Genomic DNA, 19,883 nt, shown 5'->3' with positions numbered 1-19,883 from the left:
CACTTGGTTAAGATGGTGACTTAACCTTTATCCTGGTTAAGATATTTTCCGTTGTAAAGGTATCCATTGTGCTTGAGTCAGTTGCTGCACTGAGGTTAGCAGGGTATTAATTTTCTAATTTTTTCATTCCTTTTTGTATATATCAGATGGAATCCTCAGTACAGAACCCAGGTCTTTGTTTTTTTTATTGAAATATAGTTGATTTACAATGTTGTGTTAACTTCTGCTGTACAGCAAAGTGATTCAGATAGATAGATAGATAGATAGATAGATAGATATTCTTTTCTGTTATGGTTTATCACAGGATATTGAATATAGTTCCCTGTGCTGTATAGTAGGACCTTGTTGTTTATCCATCCTATATATAATAGTTTGCATCTGCTAATCCCAAACTCCCAATCCATCCCTCCCCCACCTCCTCTCCCCCTTGGCAACCACAAGTCTGTTCTCTATGTCTGTGTGTCTGTTTCTGTTTCATCCATATGTTCATTTGTGTTGTATCTTAGATTCCACATATAAGTGATGTCATATGGCATTTGTCTTTCTCTGTCTGGCTTACTTTGCTTAGTATGATAATCTCTAGGTCCATCTATGTTGCTGCAAATGGCATTATTTTATTCTTTTTTTTTATAGCTGAGTAATATTTCATTGTATATATGTACCACATCTTCTTTATCCATTCCTCTGTCGATGGACACTTAGTTTGTTTCCGAGTCTTGGCTATTGTAAATAGTGCTGCTATGAACATAGGGGTGCATGTATCTTTTCAAATTATAGCTTTGCCTGGGTATATGTCCAGGAGTGGGATTGCTGGATCATATGGCAACTCTATTTTTAGTTTTTTGAGGAACCTCCACGCTGTTTTCCAAAGTGGCTGCACCAGTTTACATTCCCACTAACAGTGTAAGAGGCTGGAACCCAGGTCTCTCTGATGCCAAAGCCCATGCTCTTTCTGCTAGAGGAGCTACCTCTCTAATGTGTAAACAAATGAAGGTAGTCACTTGAAGCTCCTGGGGAAATAAAGCATTTTCTTTCAATCTCTTGTTTAGAGCTCCATTTTCTTTTATCTTGGCAAAATGGAACCCCTTCTGTGGCTTTGAAACTTACTTTAAAAAAACCCTAAGACTTGAGCACACACAGAGCTGTTATTTCTAGGGCTCACGTGTGAAGGAGTATATCTAGAGAGGTGGAGAATGTCCAAATCAGCTTCTCCCTCTCAGCATCACTGACGTTATCCCATCTATCTGGGGGTCCAGGTTACATTTCCTTTTCTTTCTTTTTTTGCAGGGGGTGGGTGGGTGAGTGTTGGAATCAAAATGTCAGTTTGTTGGGGACTTTTGGGGTTTTTTTCCAGTGGCAAAGCTGGATTGAAGAGTTTGGTAGAACTTCTACCATTCTTCCCTGTGCCAAGATGGTGAGGGGAAAGGAAGGATCTGCAAAGCAGCCTGCAAAGACCTTGACAAACACCACCTCCACCAGGGATTACAGACTGGCCTTCCAGTAAGTTAGTGCCAAATGGGAGGGAGGGGCCCTGGAGGGGCAGGGACCCTGTGAGCCTCCCTGGCTGCCAGACACTGGGAACAGGAGATGTGGCCGAGCTGAGAGCAAGCCCGGGCCAGGGGCAGAATTACATTTTCTCTTCTTTGCCGGTAGCTGCCCTTCCTGAAAGTCTTCTTGCGTTAATGAAATCAGTGTGGAAAGATTTCCTACAGCAGGGAAAACACACAGAGAAATCCCTAGTTCTCCCTCTTTCCCTTCTTTTGTTATAATAAGTGGCGACGACTTTCCTAATCACTAATAAATTCAGGTTTACAGGTCACAGTGACAGAGTCAGGGTTAGTGCTACAGTGTCACAAACACCAAAAGATCCCCCCCAGATTAAAACAAAACATATTCCCTTTGTTTGACATCTTTGTACTGTTTAACATGAGTATTTCAACAGTCTTTATTTTCCAAACATGCAAACAGGAGAGAGTGATCTGACCCGCAGTATATTGACATACCATGTAGCTATAACCTTGAGATAAAAAGTAAAGGAAAAAGTCAAAACAGCTCAAACCAAATACTAACACAAACACGTCTTTCTTCAGTCCAGAAGGCTTGCCTCTGTAACAAGGGAACACACTGACATTAGTACACACTGACCGTGGTGCCCACGCACAGATCCAGATGGCTAACCCATGGGGCCCCAAATGCAAAGCTGGGAAGTTGAATGTATTCGTTAATTAATTTGACAAGTGTGTCCTAAGTATCTACTTTGGGCTAGACATGTTTCTAGGTGTTGGACATGTCATACATCAAGGGGATTTATAAGACGTACAAGCCCTCTGCTCTTGTGGAACTTACCTAGTGGCATTGGGGGAAAAAAAATATCAGAGACTACACTCCCACAATGTTAAGAGGAGATGGAAAATAACAACTATAGCAGAAGCCTGAGCTGGTTTCCTGAATTCTGTATATCCAGGAATGCAACTTCTTCAAAATCTGGGTCACACTGTGGAAAGGTGATTAAAGACAGTAAGACAGAGAGAAAATGGCGGAGAGTCAGAGAGAAGCTTCACTCCTCACCGTACATGGGAGGGTCCTTTGGGAGCTTTTACCAGCTTTTACCAAACCTAATGTCTATAAGACGACAGATAAGAGAAACAGTGAAGACTGTGCCTTTGTCCCATACTGAAAGAACTCCAAAGATGCAATGTCCCAACGAAATAACAGGTAGCTCCCCAAGCATCTTTGCTATTCGGAGCCCAGCGCTAAGGATTTTACACGTATTGGCTCATTTAATGCTAACAATCACCACCTGGTGACATAAACACTAACTTTATTCCCATCTCCCATATGAAAAAACAACCCTAGAAAAGCTAAGCAACTTGCCTGTGCCCAAGGACACATACCTGGTAGAGAGTGGAACCAGAACAGGATCCTAGCTGTGTCTGACTCCAAAATCCATGTTCTAAACCACTACCTTTCCATCCATAAAATTATTTTTCTTAATTTTATTTAAGGGGAAAAAAAGGTGTTAATATCGCATAGAAATTTAATCAGATCGCTTCAGAAAGTTGTCTGTGTTTTCCAGATATTATCTTGGAAGGACAGTCAAACATGTCCTCTGAGTCAAAAGCAAATACACACCACTTTCTCAAATGCGTGAGAAACTAAGAGATGAACTTTTGCGATTGCTTCAGTGTACATGAGCCCACCATCTAAATTTTGAATTACGATTCTAGAATGGAGGTCAGTATTTTAGTCAACTAATGAATTATTCCTCAAAGTTTATTTTACAACTGCATACATTTCCATGTTTGCCCTTTACTCGATAATTGAATTAATAATAAATTAACTGAGCTGAAGCTGGTTTAGTGAAAACAATGCAGAAGTCCATAATGAAGCTTGTGCCTATTTGGGGATAAATCTGTATCAAAAATTTAAAAATAATTGTAGTAGAATTGAACTTTGAAGCGGGGGAGAGGTCTTGTTTTTGCTTTAAATCATTGAAATTAAATGTAATGAAAAGTGATCAGAGTGCTTATTTTTACTTTGTTTTGTGGGAAATTGTGCTGGGAATGTAGGTCTATTGTGCACAAAGGATGTTGGCTTTAGGCTGGAACCACCAGGCAGGTTGAGTTGAGAAACAATTAGCTCAGTCAGCAAGGCTTTGAATCTGATTAAGCCAGGAAGTGGTCACTCCCCAAGACAGAGCAGAATGAAGGGAATGAAGGCGGTAGCCCAACACAAGGAATGATTTCTCTCTCTGAGAAAAACTAGTATTATAATTTATTATGTCAAATTTATGTCAAGGATTATATCACTACATTTTATTATTATTTCACTGAAAACAAATATAATCTTGTTTCCAAGTAGATCAACAGTCCACATGTGTCATGGCTACTGTCTCTAAGAAACTTTTGTTTATTGAGGCTTGACATACTCTCATGTTTTGGTAACAAAACATCTTTGAGACCTAGGACCCAAGTCACAGAAGAAAATGCAAGGCTTATACAAGACTGCTGGCTGGATTCTCATTACTCTGGGGGCTCTCAGTGTATTCTCTGGAGTTATTGCTTTCTTCCCAGTCTTTTCCTACAAGCTTTGGTTCACAGGATGGAGTGTCTGGATTGCTTGTCCCATCTGGAATGGAGCTTTGGTAAGAAAATATTTTTATTACATATGTTGAAAGAATAAAGGAAAGAGGGAGGGAAGGAGGGACCAGAATAACATGTCCCTTTAAAGTTTTCCAACAATATGAAGACATCAAAATTCTACAGAAAATCAGATTTTACCTTAGAACATTGATTTCTATTAGTTATCTTTTAAATATAAGGTTTTCTTAATATCATTTAATCATATCTACAACATATTAGGTATACTATAGTGAAAATGCTGTTCGAGAAATTCTTCAAAAATTATTTTATTTTAATCTTCTTTACCTGGACATTCTGAGAACTCGGAATCTATTTTTCGAAATTTGAATGTAGAAAAAAATATGAACCATGAAAAATAATTTTTAAATGAAGAAAAAAGTAAAATAATTTTCAGACTAATGCTTTTATTAGAAACACCAAGGTGTGTTTATGTGACCGAAAGGTTTACAAGCCCCAAATCTTAGTTCTCCCATCTTTTTCTTTGAACACAACTGCTTAAACTGAAAATAATTGAAGAAGTTGTGATGGGCTTTACTAACTTCACATGTTGCCAAATTTGCATGTGTCAAATACACGTGGGTACTAAGTAACTGCTCAATGTCTGCCCGTTGAATGGTCACCACAGGTGAATGATGACACTGGTACCTCAGCTCCCTGGGTCAAGGAAACCAACACGTGTAGTCTTGGGAGTAGGTGGCTGCCATGGAGGCATGATCGAAGAGGGGTTACAAAGGCCCAAACATCCAACAAATCCTTCTCTCGTTGTTTCCTGGGATGCCTGACATTCACTATTGGAGACTAGACAATTTGATTTTGAAGCTTTTTGATCGTATGGAGTTTTCTCTTAAAATGTAGCCACTCTCAGGAGGGGCAATATTTTACGTTTTTAAAAACATCAAACTTAACAGAGATGTCATCTAAAAGCAAGACCCTAGGAAATATAATTTTAATTTACTTAATAAATAAATATGTATTGGTAGCCTACTACATGCTTGAGTTACAATGGAGAATAAAACAAGATCTCGATATTAAAGGAATTTGGTCTAGTGGGGTTTAATGATGGTGTGCAGATGGAGGAAAGCGGGATGGTGGGAGCACGGAACTGAACACGGAAACGATTTGATGGTATTTTTCTCTTTTTTATTTATGTTTTCTTTTACACCACCACCCAAGTCTTGAACCTTTCCTCTTTCCCCCAACAACTACCCCAAACCACACATTCAAGGAAATGTTTATTAAACATCTACTAGAATGCAGTGATGGCATTTATATAAATGACTACCAAACTTTTTTGTTAGTGACCCAGAGTAAGAAAAATATTTTACATCAGGACCTGGAATGTACATAAATACATCTATATATTTTTCTCAAGGTAAAAAGAGAGATACTGAAATATACATGTAACTAGATTTATATAACATATGTTTCACAAAACAATACTTAACCTTCTATGGGAAGTGAATTCTGATATTTTCTATTCTAGTTAACTTTGTAAAAGTTCTGACTTTACAACTGGCCCAAACTTTAACAAAACCATGGTTATAGCTCAATCCTGTGTCCCTTTCTTATAATTCTTTGCCTATCCCTGCAGGGTCTATCATAATATGGTCAACAGATACTGGTGATTTGATTAGGTTCACAGATTACTGAGCATATGCTTATTCTACACCGAACATCTGCTTGACCAATCAGACCCAGAGAAGTGACATGACAAATCTCTAGCACACAGCTAATTGGTGGCTTTTTGATTTGAGTGACAGCATGGGGAAGTAGAGTCAGAGAGTTACGATTTGGAGAGGTGAGCCTCTGTTCAAATCCTGACTTTAACATTCTTGGTATGTAGTCAAGAGCAGGGCCCTCATTCAACCAATTCCTCATTGCCTTTACCTGTAGAATGGGGAATTTCACAGGTAAAGAGAGCCCACGTGAAACTGTCTAACCATAAGAGGCTCAAAGAGAATGAACACAATTTGCTCAGAGACTGCATAATAAAGAGCTTTGCCAATTTTAAAGCCCTACACAAATGCTAGTTAATGCGATGCCTTTCATTTATGCCGTACTCTCTGTCCAAACCCTTTGTTCCTAATCCCTTGCCACCTGCCTCACTCTCCCATTCTGTTCCCTGACGACCTGCTGAGTTCCGTATCATGTTACATCCTGACCTCATCTCCAACCACTCTTCCCTTAGCTCTTTTCTTTCCCATCACACTGGCTCCTTGTTTTCAAACACGGCCAGGTATGTCTCTGTCTCAGGGCCTTTGCACTGCCAGTTCTCTGCCTGAAGCCTTTTCTCACATACAGCTTGTTCCCTAACTTTCTTCAATTCTTGGATCAAATGTCACTTTGTCACTGATGCCTTCCCTCATTACCCTATTTAAAATTGCAGACCTCCCCCGCAAATGGCATTCTCAATCTCTCATCCCCTGCTCTACTTTTCCCCCCGTAACACCATCTAATATACAACATAATTGACTGACTTATTATCTGTTTGTTTGTCCTTTCCCCCCAAATGTAGATTGTACAAAGGCAGGATTTTTTTTTTTTTCTATTTTGTTCATTGCTATATCTCCAGCACTTGAAAGGGAGTAAGTGACATGCTAGGTATTCGTGCTAAATATTGCTTGATACATATTGTCGAATGAGTGGTGAATGCCATGCTCTCCATTCTGACAGTACAGAATTCCTTATACAGTTGAGCTCTAATTAGGTGGCAAAGAATAAAGGTCAAGCTGGTATTTACACTAAAGCAGGAAAAAATCCTCACCAGAAGGAAAGCAATAAGAATGTTCCCTCTTTCAATAACGTCTAAATTTGGAACAACATGATTTTTTTCCTAGTGAGTTTGGTAGTGAACCACAGCTCTGTCTGATTAGGGTCAACTTCAAAGGTCTCTGACCCATCCCACAACCTTCCCTGCCAATCACTTCTCAACTTGCCTGCAAAGTGTATCTTCCTCTGGTAGAAAGATAATATGTACATTTCAAACATATTTCCTTTTGAAAATGACTCCGTATCTCTTTTGAGATCGGAAGAGATAGATTTTAGAAGTGACCCATACTTTGTGTTTGTCCGGTGCCTTTCTTTCAAAGCTTTTTCTAAATTCTTCACAAATATTCCTCCGCAGACTCTCCTAGCTCAATTCTTACAGACACGTGATAAGCTGTTTTCCTAGAAATCTGAACCAGGTTATTGAAAGTCATCAACTGCTAGAAAGTATGTAGCAAGGAGATCATTGAGCCTTAAGGACTGAGCTCTACTTTAATCCTGGAAAACCTGGCCTGTAGATCAAGCTCTGATGAACAGACTGAAGTGAACTGAGTTTAAAAACAGGACCTAAAGTCTGTAGGGTCCAGGGACTTGGCCAACGGTGAGCAGCAGCGCTGCACCCAGAACCCTGCTTGGAGACAGGAACTTTGGAGAAAGGTAGGGCTGGACTCACCCATGCAAGCTCCAGTTTCCTCGTTCATCAGAGAAGGGACTCGATTGCACCAATGCTCAAGTCTCTTATAGCATCAACAGTCCTGCGATTTCCAATCAGCTGATGGTCCATTTTCCACTTAGATATTCTAAGCTTCTTGAAGCTTAACTGATCCAGAAATGCAATCATCTTACCACCAAAAGCAGTTATGCCTTCTCCTGACTTCCCAGTCTTTGAACCCAATTTCAAACCCTGGAGTGACTTTTGACTCAATCCTTTCCTCTAAACTAGTGTTTCTCAAACTGAAATGTGCATGTAAATCACCTGGAGATCTTAAAATGCAGGCCATGTCTGACAGGTTCCCAAGGGAGGAGATACTACTGGTCCTTAGGGCAGCAATGCCCCAAACCAGCCCATTTCAGCCCCACTCCCGCCCCACCACATCCAATCCATTGCCAACTTTTATTTTTCCTACGAGGCAAATCCCTATGCATTTTTTCTTCTTCGTTCTCACTGTGCAACCCCTGCCCACCTCCTTACCACTTCCTGCCCCACTCAGGTTTTATGCCTTGAAACTTTTAGAACCAACCTGTGGGGATCTATACATTAATGGGTTATAAAATCAACCTGTTGGGTAGCTAGCATTTAAACATATAGAATATGAATAGAATAGAACAGAATAGGATGGGACAGAATGGAATGGAATATAATAGAGAATTCTACAGTGTATCACACATAATAAAGTTATTGTTATTTTGGTTAGATGTAAAAATATTTGTAACTTGGCCGTGTTACAAAATATATTTCTTACTATGGGTAAAGGTTAAAAAAAAAAAAAAAGCTTGAAGACCAAGGTCCTACAGAGACCTCTAGGCCAATGCAGCAAGCATGCAATAACAGGCCCATCTTTCTAAACCTCTGCTGTACCAGTCTAGCCCCGTCTTCAAAAATCTTTAGTGTTGCTTCATTGTCCAAACCAAGTTCAGATATATTAGCCTGGATTTTGAGGCCCTCCACACCCTGACCTCACGTGGCTTTCAAGCCTGATTTCCTACTCCTCTCTGCCAGGAACCAACTCTCCCATGGCTGCCCAGACTGCCCTTCCCTCTGCATCTCTCACTGACGTCACATCCATCCTTCAAACCTGCTTTGAGTCATATTTCCCCCACAGTGCCTTCAGTCCTTTCACACCTGGACTATAGATTCCGTTGAGAGTTGGAGCCATTATTTGTATAATTATTGCTTGGTGAGCTTGCTTACCTTATTCGGCTTCTCTGTGCCTCATTTTAAAAATAGGAGACGATCTACATCCTAGGGTCATTCATTATGAAGATTAAATGAATTAACACATGTAAAGCATTTGGTAGAGTGCCCGGCATAGAATAAGTGCTCAATAAATGTTAAACGTTATTATCATTATTCCATCGGCATCGTGCCTATCACATCCCTTGTTCCCAGTAGACCCAAAATAGATGTCCATAAGTGAATAAATTAGCCCATGTTATAATGATTTCTCTAAAAGTTTCTATTTCTGTTGTGAAGCTCTCTGCTTCCTTCAATTCATCTGCTTCTGGGAACTGCATCCTTACTGGGGCCATTTAAAGATTTAGTGGGAGGGGTCACAATTAGCATGCAGAATGTTAGCAGCAACTTTTGCAAAACCCAAGTAATGTCCTTGGAACTGTCCCCACAGAGCAAGTCCACAGCCTGTCAAGAAGAGCTGAGGGTGGAGAGGGCAGGGCTGGGCCTCCAGCTGCACTCCCACCCTCCCCAGGCATGGCCTCCTTTCCGCCCTTCCTCACAACCTGACCGCCCCTCTCTACCCAACTCTTCAACTCTCAGACCCTCCCACATTTCCTTTTCCCACTTGACTTCTCTTCCCTCAGATCTCTTCCTTTTTTTAAACTTCTTTTGGCTGCGTGGCACAGCATGTGGGATCTTAGTTCCCCGACCAGGGATCAAACCCATGCCCCCTGCACTGGAAGCGCAGAGCCTTAACCACTGGACCACCAGACAAGTCCCAGATCTCTTCCTTTTTTATTCTATTCCCCTTCCCTGTCTAAAAATAAATTTTTTAAAACAATGAAAAGAAGAAAAAGGAAAGCCTGTGACTCTTAGGGGAATACCCGCACTGCACCTCCCACGCACGGCCGGGCACCAGGAAAGATGGGTGTGCTTGGCTCCTGAGCCACAGTCCTCAGGGTGGATTTAACAAGTTACTGAACGGCATGCATATACCAGCTTCCCCCATGAAAGATCTTTTTCAAAGTTTTGTGTAAACAAAGCAAAATTGAAGCTGGCAGCTACAACAGAAATAACAGGCAACTGCAATTCTGCAGGATTTTTCAGCTTTTGAAAGGAAAGAAACAGTTTGTGCCAAAGCAGTTAAGGCAACCTGGACTCTAAGCATCTGATAATGTCAGCTATCTACTTGGACTTCAACCAGCAGAGACATCTCCTTTGCTTTTTATCTCGTTTGCTTTAGTGTTTCTCTCACACAGAGGAGTGACGTGTCAATTGAGCGCTTTGCCTCTGAAAGCAGAGACTAGCCCCAGGCTTAGCATCAGTGCTACAGTTGCTGTTAATAATTCTCCTGTTTTGTTGTACTGTTTATGCTGGCTCAACCTCCATAGGGTCCCTTGGAAACTTTCCTCTTGCAGAATCAAGCCAACCTCTTTCGATTGCAGATGCTTCTGTTTTTATCCATGGGAGTTTTATGGTATGGTGATGCCAAAGTCTGGAACGTCAGGCTTAGCTACATGAGTTTTGTGTGAGTGTACATGTGCGTGCTTTTCTCCCCTCGCTCTCAGATTCTCTAAATCCAATATTCAAAATAGAATATGCCAGGAAAATGAAAAGCTAGGTCTCAAAACAATAAATATGCCAGACCTGGAGCTACAAAAAGCAACATCCCACAAAACCATATTGGTAAAAGCTCCGATTTTTTTCCCCTGTTGATACTATACATACAGTCATGTTTATTTCTCTGTCAAAACCCTAAATTGTAACTCTTTTTAAACCTGTCCTCATTCTATATCTTACTTCAGGCACATCTCTTCCTGGTTTTCTCTCCCAACCTCAAAACATTCCTTGACCAGGAACAAATGATTTATGGGCTGGGAATAAGCAATTTCCAGACACTGATTACATAGGTCTCTATCAGACCCGGTGCCGAAGCGAAGATGAGCCCAGAATTTTTTTTTCATTATCTATTGCTCAGTTCTGGTGACACCATTCCCTCCTTTGTGGAACTATTTTCATTCTGCATTTGGGGGCTTTTTCTTCAACGGAGACTATGAAGAACTCTCTTTTGAAAAGCTGGACACCACTGCCCCCAGAACAATAAATGCCCCATCATGCATTCATTCTGATGATAATCTTTGTTATTTGAGAGACAGGGATCACCGGCAGGCTGAGGCCACAGAATCTCAAAAAAAGCAAAGAGTAAAAGATATACCGCTGCTGGGAGGGTTTGAGGGTGGGTGCGGTTCTGTGACACGTTTCCTTTTCAGTTCCTCCCATTTGTAAATTTAGCAATTTGGAAAAAGATGAACAATAGACAATTAATCAAAATAAAACATACGGCAAGGGTTTTAAAGCCAAGCTTTCATTGCAGTGACATCTTAACAGTAGTAAAGGTTATAATTGTGATGGCAACGGCAACATAGAAAATCAAAAAAATGAGCTTGTGTGAATCATGTCTCTGTGACACTGATGACTTCTTTTCCTCATTGTCATCACGGATGAGGAGGTGATCAGAGCCATAAATCCATTTAGCCATTTGCTATTCCTTCTGGTTTATGATAAAGTTGTCAAACCGTGAAGCAAACTGAACTCTTTCCAGAGGTACCTTCTCTCACGGGATGTTGTTTTTCCATTTTCCTTTCACAGGCCATCATGACTGGTATACTCCTACTGTTGGCTCACAAAGAGTGGACCGAGAGACACCTGGTAAATGTATAGACATCGAGTAGGTTGGCAGAGAAAGTTTGAAGGTCAAATCTCTACTAGTTCAGGATGGAACACAGAGAATGAGTTCTGATTATAATTGAATCCTATCTAATAGATGCCTTACTATGATGGATTTCAGTCATAAACGTTGTTTTAAATGCATAATTTTTATCTGATACCTGCTCCAAACATTTTCTACCAGTTCCTGTGATTATTGTATTTAAGTAGTGTAGTTTGGGGAGGACAGAATCAGTGTTAGTCTTCCTGAATTTCATTCTGAAAAAGTGGATCTATAGGATCCTCTGTTTTTAATCATGTATTTTCAAGTCTCAATTCCTCAATTTGGTATTTCCTTCCAATCTCCCTGTTACCTCTTCCCCTAAAAAAAGGATGAAAAGGGGCTTCCCTAGTGGTGCAGTGGTTGAGAGTTCGCCTGCCGATACAGGGGACACGGTTTCGTGCCCCGACCTGGGAAGATCCCACATGCCGCGGAGCGGCTGGGCCCCTGAGCCATGGCCGCTGAGCCTGCGCGTCCGGAGCCTGTGCTCCTCAATGGGAGAGGCCACAGCAGTGAGAGGCCTGCGTACTGCAAAAAAAAAAAAAAAAAAAAAAAAGAATGAAAAGTCTGTGATATCTTGCATTTCAACAGTGTAGAGCCAAGTAAATCCCAAGGTACAGAAAGACTACCTTGATTTGATTATAGCTCTTCTTCCCATGGCTACAGCAGGGCTTCTCAAACTTTAATATATGTGTGAATCACCTGGGGATCTGGTTAAAATGAAGATTTTGATTCAGTAGATCTGAGTGAAGCCTGAGATTCTACATCTCTAATAAGTTCCCAGGGGATATTTAGTGCTCCTGGACCATAGACCACACTCTGAATAACAAGGTCCTAGGGTAAGGCAGGGGTTCTGTTCACTCATCTTTGTTTTCCCACCTGGACTGGTTCTCAACACATGATAGGAGGTAAGTAAATAAATGTGTTGAGTGGAATTGATTTCATTTTTGCTCCAGTGGGTTGATACGTTATTCTCCCATAGTGAAAGTTCAAGAGGAAGGCAAAAGGGCCTAAAGAGACGGTTGTAACCCACTTCTCCTTCATTTCCCAGTAGGAAAGATTAATAGCCAGCACCTCTTTCTTTCTACATATTGCTAAGAAGCTTCTGAAAAATCTAGCTCCCCAAGTAACAATTTGTTTCTACTTTATTTTCAGTGGGAAGCTAGTTTCACCTTTGTGATTCTGAGCATCCTGGGATGTCCACTTCATTTTACTGTAGCCTTGGCATCTGCTCTCCTTGGCCCGTATTGCTTCTACTCATTTTGGGGGATTGCAGGGACCAATTACCTTGGTTATGCAGTTGCCTTTCCTTTTCCGTATGCAAAATTCCCATCAGTTTGTGTAGACCCACCACACTACGAAGAGTACCACCTGACACTTCAAGCCTTAGACCTGTGCCTGAGCTTTGCCATGCTCTGTGTGTCCCTGACAGCGTTCATCACACTTTCTGCAAGACTTATCCGGAATGGACATATAAATGTAAGTTTCCAGAAAGGGGGAGCCAGTTCCTCTTCCATCCTAAATGCTAAAATGGAAAGTTTGGTACATTAATACTTAATCTGTCTCTCTTTTTTACCCCTGTATCTTGTATAACCAAAATTCTCCCACTCTTTCTACTCCAGCTAAGAGGCTGATATATAATACATCAACATCAGATTTAGCTTTCTAACTTTTTCCGAAAGGGCTGATAATAATTTTAATATGATAATAATAGAATTATGAACTGAATATTTAGTATGTGTCGATGTACTTCCCATTTCACAGATAGTAAACAGAGGCTAAAGAGTTTGTATAACTTGCCCAAGGTCACACAGCTTAATGACTAGTAGGACCAGATTCAGAACCCAGAGCTATTTCTCTTCATCAGGCCAGATTTGTCCTGGGCTCCCTCATCCCCCTCCTTGCATCCTCTGCTCCTCTGCCAGACCATTAAGATGCAAGGCTCTGGCCTCCAGAAGGGTTAGAGCGGGGTCACTGGGAAAACAGCACAAGTGATTTCTGATTCCAAATTCCTACAGTTGATACTGGGTCCCTCCTCTGTGGGTTGAACAACCTCCCTCTGAAAAGAGGTATTTCTCACTGCAAACTCTTATACTGGCTTTATGATTCAAGTTAGGACTATATCAGGGTCAAGTGAATTTGGGTTATGTTAGCCAATTTTTTTCCAGTTTCATCCTATCAGCACCAACCAGTAAAGCTGGAAGACAAGAATTTGGCACTCTCAATACTTTTTGTGGTCAGTCTTGTCCTCTTCAACTTCTTCATAAATCTGCAAAGGAAATCCTGTACATTCTTAGGAACGGAGTTGATTTTACATGGAACTTGCCGAGAAACAAGGCAAGCAGACCAAAATCACTGCCCCCGCTGTACTGCCAGGGCATGTAGAAGTTTAGTATTTGAGAATCCTCCCTTGTGGCAAATGTCCTAACTTTCTAGACTATTTACTAAGGAACATATGCATAGGAGAACCACACATTAAAAGTTGACAGTCATAACCCCTTAGCATGCATAGCTAATCAGACATCTGGCTGTCATTTTAAGCATGACCCTCACAACATTGAGGTTTAACGTAGGGTGGAGAATAGGGAGAAAAGAATGAAAAAAATATACGCCGAGCTTGGTAAGCCAACAGCACCTTACCATGGAAACCCAACAGTGAGACCACCTAAAGTGCCTGGAGAGAGAGAAAATTAATTGAAAGCAGAGCAAAGTTCTGTGACTTCAGGGTTTTGCCTTTGCCCATCTTGCTCAGAACAGTTTCTTGCTGTGTGGTTTCTGAGCTACGTATGGGAACCAATACAACTACAACACGTGCCTCAAAGGGAATCAATGACATCCGAAGCGCCCAGGGTTTTTGTGAAACTAGATTTCTGCATCCCTTCCAGGTGCATTCCCACTATGTCAGAAATTCTGGGGTTGGAGGCAGGAAACATGCGTTTTTAACACATGCCCCCAAGAGATCCTGATGAAAATTCTCTTCCTAGCACACAATGCACTAAATATCAATTCAGGACAGAATCTCAGTTTTCCCATTTGCAGAAAATGCAGCACTAGTTTGGGTGAGAGTTCTAGATAAATTTAATAAGCATGTCTTTGGTGAACATTCTTGGATGACTTGACACCACTTAATCCATAGGGGAGGCAGATCACGTTTCGTTAGCGAGGATGAATGGCTGACATAATGGGATATGATGTCCTGTATTAATAAATATACCACTGTTGCCCCAAGACCAAAAGGAGCTCATGAAGCCAGAACAAACCTTTGTTACCATGCAGAAATCTCAGCTACATTAGGCACAATTTCTAGCAGTGAAATAAATGCATTGTTTATCAAAATTCTAGAAAACACATAACTTTCTTAGAAAGAAAGGTGGATCGTTTGCTGGGATACAGAATTCTACATAGTGATTCTACTTTTAATGAACCTCTGTGTAGTTATGTTGTTAGATTCCCTACAGTGCTGAAAGAGATAAGTAATATTTTTAAATTTTTATTTAAAACTATTAATAAACACTGTGAAATATGCTGCTGTTTCACACTTTTTTCATATAAACAGAACACTGAAAATGTTTTTAAAACCTGCCCACTTTTAAGTGTCTGCCTGAAAAATAAAATTCTTTATGTAAATATAGTACATAGCAGGAAACTCAAGAGCTATGAAAATTTGTAAAAAAGAAAAAAGCAATGGTTTGAAGGAGGATTTGGGGAAAATTGTGGTTGTACTGTAAAACAAAATCAATTTTTTCAGATCTATATGTAACAGTCAATATTATGATGAAAAATATTCCCTCGTAAGGGTTTGTTTGTGCAAGTTTAAAAACATGTTTTCAAAAATGAATCAAGCACCCCTTTAGGAATCACCACATTCATTATTTCTTCCTTCCTGTGCCTTTTCAGTTTAGTAGAATTGAAGTCATCTTGTGTCCCAGTCAGCTCAAGCTGCTATTAAAAAATGCCGTAGACTGGGTGGCTCAACCAATACACATTTATTTCTCACAGTTCCAGAGACTGGAAGTCCAAGATCAAAGTGCCACCATGGTTGGTTTTTGGTGAGGCCTATCTTCCTGGCTTCTGGATGGCTGCCTGCTCACTGTGTGCTCTCAAGGCCTTTCCTGGGCTTGCTCCTAGAGAGAGGAGCAATCTCTCTGTCTCCTATATTTTACAGACACTAATCTCATCATGGGGACCCCACACTTATGACCTCATCTAAACTTAATTACCTCCCAAATGACTTACTTCCAAATACCATCACAGTGGGGATTAGGATTTCGACATATGGATTTAGGAGGGGACATAAACAGTTGATTGCATCTTACTGAAGGTAACACAGTGACAGTGTATGAGCATGCAGTCAACTGGTACCCAACTAAAACCAGAGGTCTAATGCTTGAAAGAGGCATGAAGGGTTTGATGATTTTGACAAACACTCACAAAAGCATGGTGTGAGTGCTACAGACTGAATATTTGTGTCACCCCCAAAATCTACATTGAAGCACTAACCCCCACTGTGATGGTGGTAATTAGATTTGGATGAGATCATGAGGGTAGAGCCCCCATGAAGGGGTTAGTGCCCTTATAAGAAAATGAAGAGACCAGCGTGCTCTGTCTCTCTCCACCGTGATAGTATACAGCAACAAGGGGACCGTTTACAAACTAGGAAGTGGGCTTCCACCAGACACTGAATCTTCTGACACCTTGATCTTGGACTTCCAGCCTCCAGAACTGTGAGAAATGTCTGTTCCTTAAGCCATCCAGTCTATGGTAGTGTGCTATAGCAGCCCAGGCTGACTAAGACAGTGAGTCCTTCCAAATTTCAAGGGCCTCGTGGGAAGGGGTGGAGCTGGGAGAGGACTAAGAGACCCCTGTTTGTGTTGTTCCATGCAACACACTGAAGTGACCCTGTGGGCTTAGGACTCAGTGCAGAAGGCAAATGAGCACCACACAGAATTAAGTTGAAAAACTAAAATGCATAACAACCGTAGCTGAAATTGTCTACATTCTTGGTCCAGTAAGTAATAAAGTGATGAGAAAGGAAAGAATTGGGACGCCAGACGCGCTGCAGCTGTCCCCTGCAGCTACTCTGCCCCTCCTCCATGGAATGGAATGGCTTCGTTTGTTTTCCTTTCATTATTCATTGTTATGTTTGGGGTTGGTTTTTTTTTAATGAAAGGGGGAAAGAAAATATTTTCTCCTTCTCATGTGATACAATGGTTTTATTTTTCTTTCAATGAACTGAGAAATATTTGCCATAAAAGATGTAGGTAAACCCTCTAAATGCAGTTTAAAACATGGGGACAGATTATTTTTCAGTGGAGGACAAACAAAAGGCAAACTAACAGCAATATACTGGTTCCAAGTCTTTCAGCAGACGTGCTCTGCACCATCAGCAATAGAAACGTGTTTTGACAGAAATTCTTCCATGACTCTTACCCTAAAATTCTGAGGTCCCACATTGGGCTATAGCAAGGTGTTTCTGGCGCTTCTGGGAAATAATCCCCTCGGGTAGATCCAGTAAAACCCAAGCAGTACCGTGCAACTGCAAGGATCCACTGTATTTCTTCCTCACAAATTCTATTATGTGGTCACATCAAAGTGGTCAGTCGAAAAATCAGAATCTAGAAAAATAATTGCAATTCAGGGCATTACTATTCCTTCTATCTCATAATTTTCTCTGGAATAATAATAATGGTGACATAAAACTGGGTGATAGGGCTTCGCTGGTGGCGCAGTGGTTGAGAGTCTGCCTGCCGCTGCAGCGGACGCGGGTTTGTGCGCGGGTCCGGGAAGATCCCACGTGCCGCGGAGCGGCTGGGCCCGTGAGCCGTGGCCGCTGAGCCTGCGCGTCTGGAGCCTGTGCTCTGCAACGGGAGAGGCTACAACAGGGAGAGAGGCCCGCGTACCGCAAAAAAAAAAAAAAAAAAAAAAAAAAAAAGACAAATATGAGATCACTTATATGTGGGATCTAAACAATAATACAAATGAATCTATACACAAAACAGAAACAGACTCACAGACATAGAAAACAAACTTATGGTTACCTAAGAGGAAAGGTGAGGGAGGGGTAAATTAGGAGTATGGGATTAATAGATACAAACTACTACACATAAAATAGATAAGCAACAAGGATTTACTGTCTAACGCAGGGAACAATATTGCATACCTTGTAATAACCTATAATGGAAAATAATCTGAAAATATATATATACATATAACTGAATCACTTTTCTGTACACCTAAAACTAACACAATATTGTAAGTCAAGTACACTTAAATTTAAAAAAAAAAAACAAAAAACTTAGCATTATATAATTGAATAAGTAAGAAGCTTATGACTCCACTTTATTTTATTTGCAAAAAGATGGTTCTTAAATTTTATTTATACTCTTATATCATATGATTAACTTAGAGTCCTGGATGAAACAGAAAGCTCCTTGTTAAAGCAATAGAATTACTAGGTTCTGGACAGTAATTAGTACCTATTGGACAAGAGGAGTATCTTCTGTTCACCAGAAATGACTTCTCTCTTGTCACATATCAAGAATTATGAACCTAAAGCCCTAAATATAATATTCATTATTTATCCTTGCTCCTCAACATTTATCGAGCATGTACTATGAGCCAGATATCATGCTAAAGTACAGAAAAATGAGCAAAACACATTCTGGTGCTCCATTGACTTATAAGGACTGAGGGGAAATGAGACTTGGGCCAGGAGGATCAAGAGCCCAGATGAGGAATAACAAGACCTGAGTTAGGTAGTGATAGTGGGCATGAGAAGAGGTGGTACCTTTGAGAGATATTTAGGAAGTAGAATCAATGGACTTCATAACAAGTAGCATGTGGGACAAAGGAGGAGTCCAGGAAGATGCAAACTGGTTCTGGACCATGAGAGACAAGACAGAGTGATTGGATTTAATGTGTGAGTCCCACTCTTGTCACTTAAGGTAAATATTCAGTTTCACATCTCATCATTAAAAAAAAATTATTGTAAGAACTTAATAGAAGAAATCAGAGGACTTCTACCTGGGATTCTAGCCAATGAAGTAATAAAATTTGCCATTGGACACTCCATCAAGTTGTTTGCATACCAAAAATCAATTATGCCTTGCTTTGAGTTTATAATAAGCCTAGTGCAGAAGGGCATGGACTATAAGACAGTTTCAATCTAGGCTGAATTAATTTAACAATGTATCTCTTCTTTTCTTCTACTGAATCTCCCATGGCAAAGATTGGCCGTGAATGACCTATAGATAGCCAAGCCCAATTGTCTCTTTTCAATCCACATCTTCCTTGACTGCTTTCTTCATGAAATTATCTCCCTTGACTTCCACACACCATTCTCTTTGGTTCTCTTCCTTCTCCATAGCTTCTTCTCCTCAGTCTCCTCCGAAAGGTCCTCTGCTCTGCTCACCACTTAAAGACTGGTACCCTCAATTACCACTTTGGGGCTGGCGCCTCACACATCCACATCTGTAGCCCAGTCCCCTCTCCTGCTCTAATGAGCTCTACATCTGACTGTTTTCTAGACACTCTTTTGGTGTCCCTCAGATACATTAAACTCCAGGTGTTCATCGTGGAGTGCATCATCTCTTTGTCCTCAATACCTGCTCCTCTTCCTGTATCTGCAGCTCAGCTGCCAACACTCATGATACTCAGGACGAGCCTGAGACCTGGAGTCATCCTTGACTCCTTACACCTGAGTCCATCACCGTATCCTGACAACTGTACCTCTCAAGTATTTCTCTAATGTGTCCTCCGTTCTCTGTACCAACGGTGACAACCCTGGTTTGGCTCCCATATTCTCTCACTCAGACTGCTTTGCTTCCAGTCTGTCTTTCTCAGAAAGTATCCTCCACACAGGCTCTAGAAGGAGCTCTCTGGTTCAAATTTGTGCTTATCATTCCCCTGCTTTAAATCCTTCTGCGGCTCCCCTTCGCTCTCAGGATACAGCCAAGCTCCTTTGCATGACATCATGTGTACTCAGCTCCTCTCTGAGCACGTGAGTTCCTCAAGGACAGGGACTGTCTAAGGTGAGCAAGAAAGGTGGGACTGGGAGTGTGAGAATCAAAAGAGGAAAAGAGAAGCAGGTTGCGATACTAGATGTCATTTTTATGTCTTCCTAGCCATAGCTAAAATCTTACCTAAACCTACAGCAGGAATATTTTAAATTTAAAGACAATTCACATGTCATGGGGAAATTTACTATGGTCATGGAATCCAAAAAGAATCTCCAGAAAGGGATACATAGAAAAAGTAGATTTGAATTTACATGCCAAGGAGCAGTGGTTTAATGAAGAATTGCTTTCAGCATTAT

The 19,883-nt window shown here is 40.9% G+C and overlaps 1 protein-coding gene across 1 annotated transcript; it reads left to right on the top strand.

The window, feature by feature from the left end:
• Positions 1-3,985: 3,985 nt before the first annotated feature.
• TMEM212 (transmembrane protein 212) lies at positions 3,986-19,316 on the top strand. Its single transcript, XM_029213734.1, has 4 exons — positions 3,986-4,144; positions 11,452-11,511; positions 12,725-13,048; positions 18,936-19,316. Exons 1-4 carry the CDS (start codon positions 3,986-3,988, stop codon positions 19,314-19,316), a joined length of 924 nt encoding a protein of 307 aa, XP_029069567.1.
• Positions 19,317-19,883: the final 567 nt, after the last annotated feature.

The sequence above is a fragment of the Monodon monoceros genome, unplaced genomic scaffold (assembly GCF_005190385.1).
Source record: "Monodon monoceros isolate NGI ecotype Baffin Bay Population unplaced genomic scaffold, NGI_Narwhal_1 Super_Scaffold_11, whole genome shotgun sequence".
Taxonomy (NCBI): domain Eukaryota; kingdom Metazoa; phylum Chordata; class Mammalia; order Artiodactyla; family Monodontidae; genus Monodon; species Monodon monoceros.
Note: the sequence above shows the minus strand (reverse complement) of the source record. Positions and strands in the feature narration are given on the sequence as shown.

Bases quoted from the DNA above. Each gene is read 5' to 3' on its own strand.
- TMEM212 (XM_029213734.1), top strand. From the start codon at position 3,986: ATGCAAGGCTTATACAAGACTGCTGGCTGGATTCTCATTACTCTGGGG. The intron at 11,512-12,724 runs GTAAATGTATAG...CTTTATTTTCAG, and splicing joins AGTGGACCGAGAGACACCTG to TGGGAAGCTAGTTTCACCTT. The intron at 13,049-18,935 runs GTAAGTTTCCAG...CCTTCTCCATAG, and splicing joins TCCGGAATGGACATATAAAT to CTTCTTCTCCTCAGTCTCCT.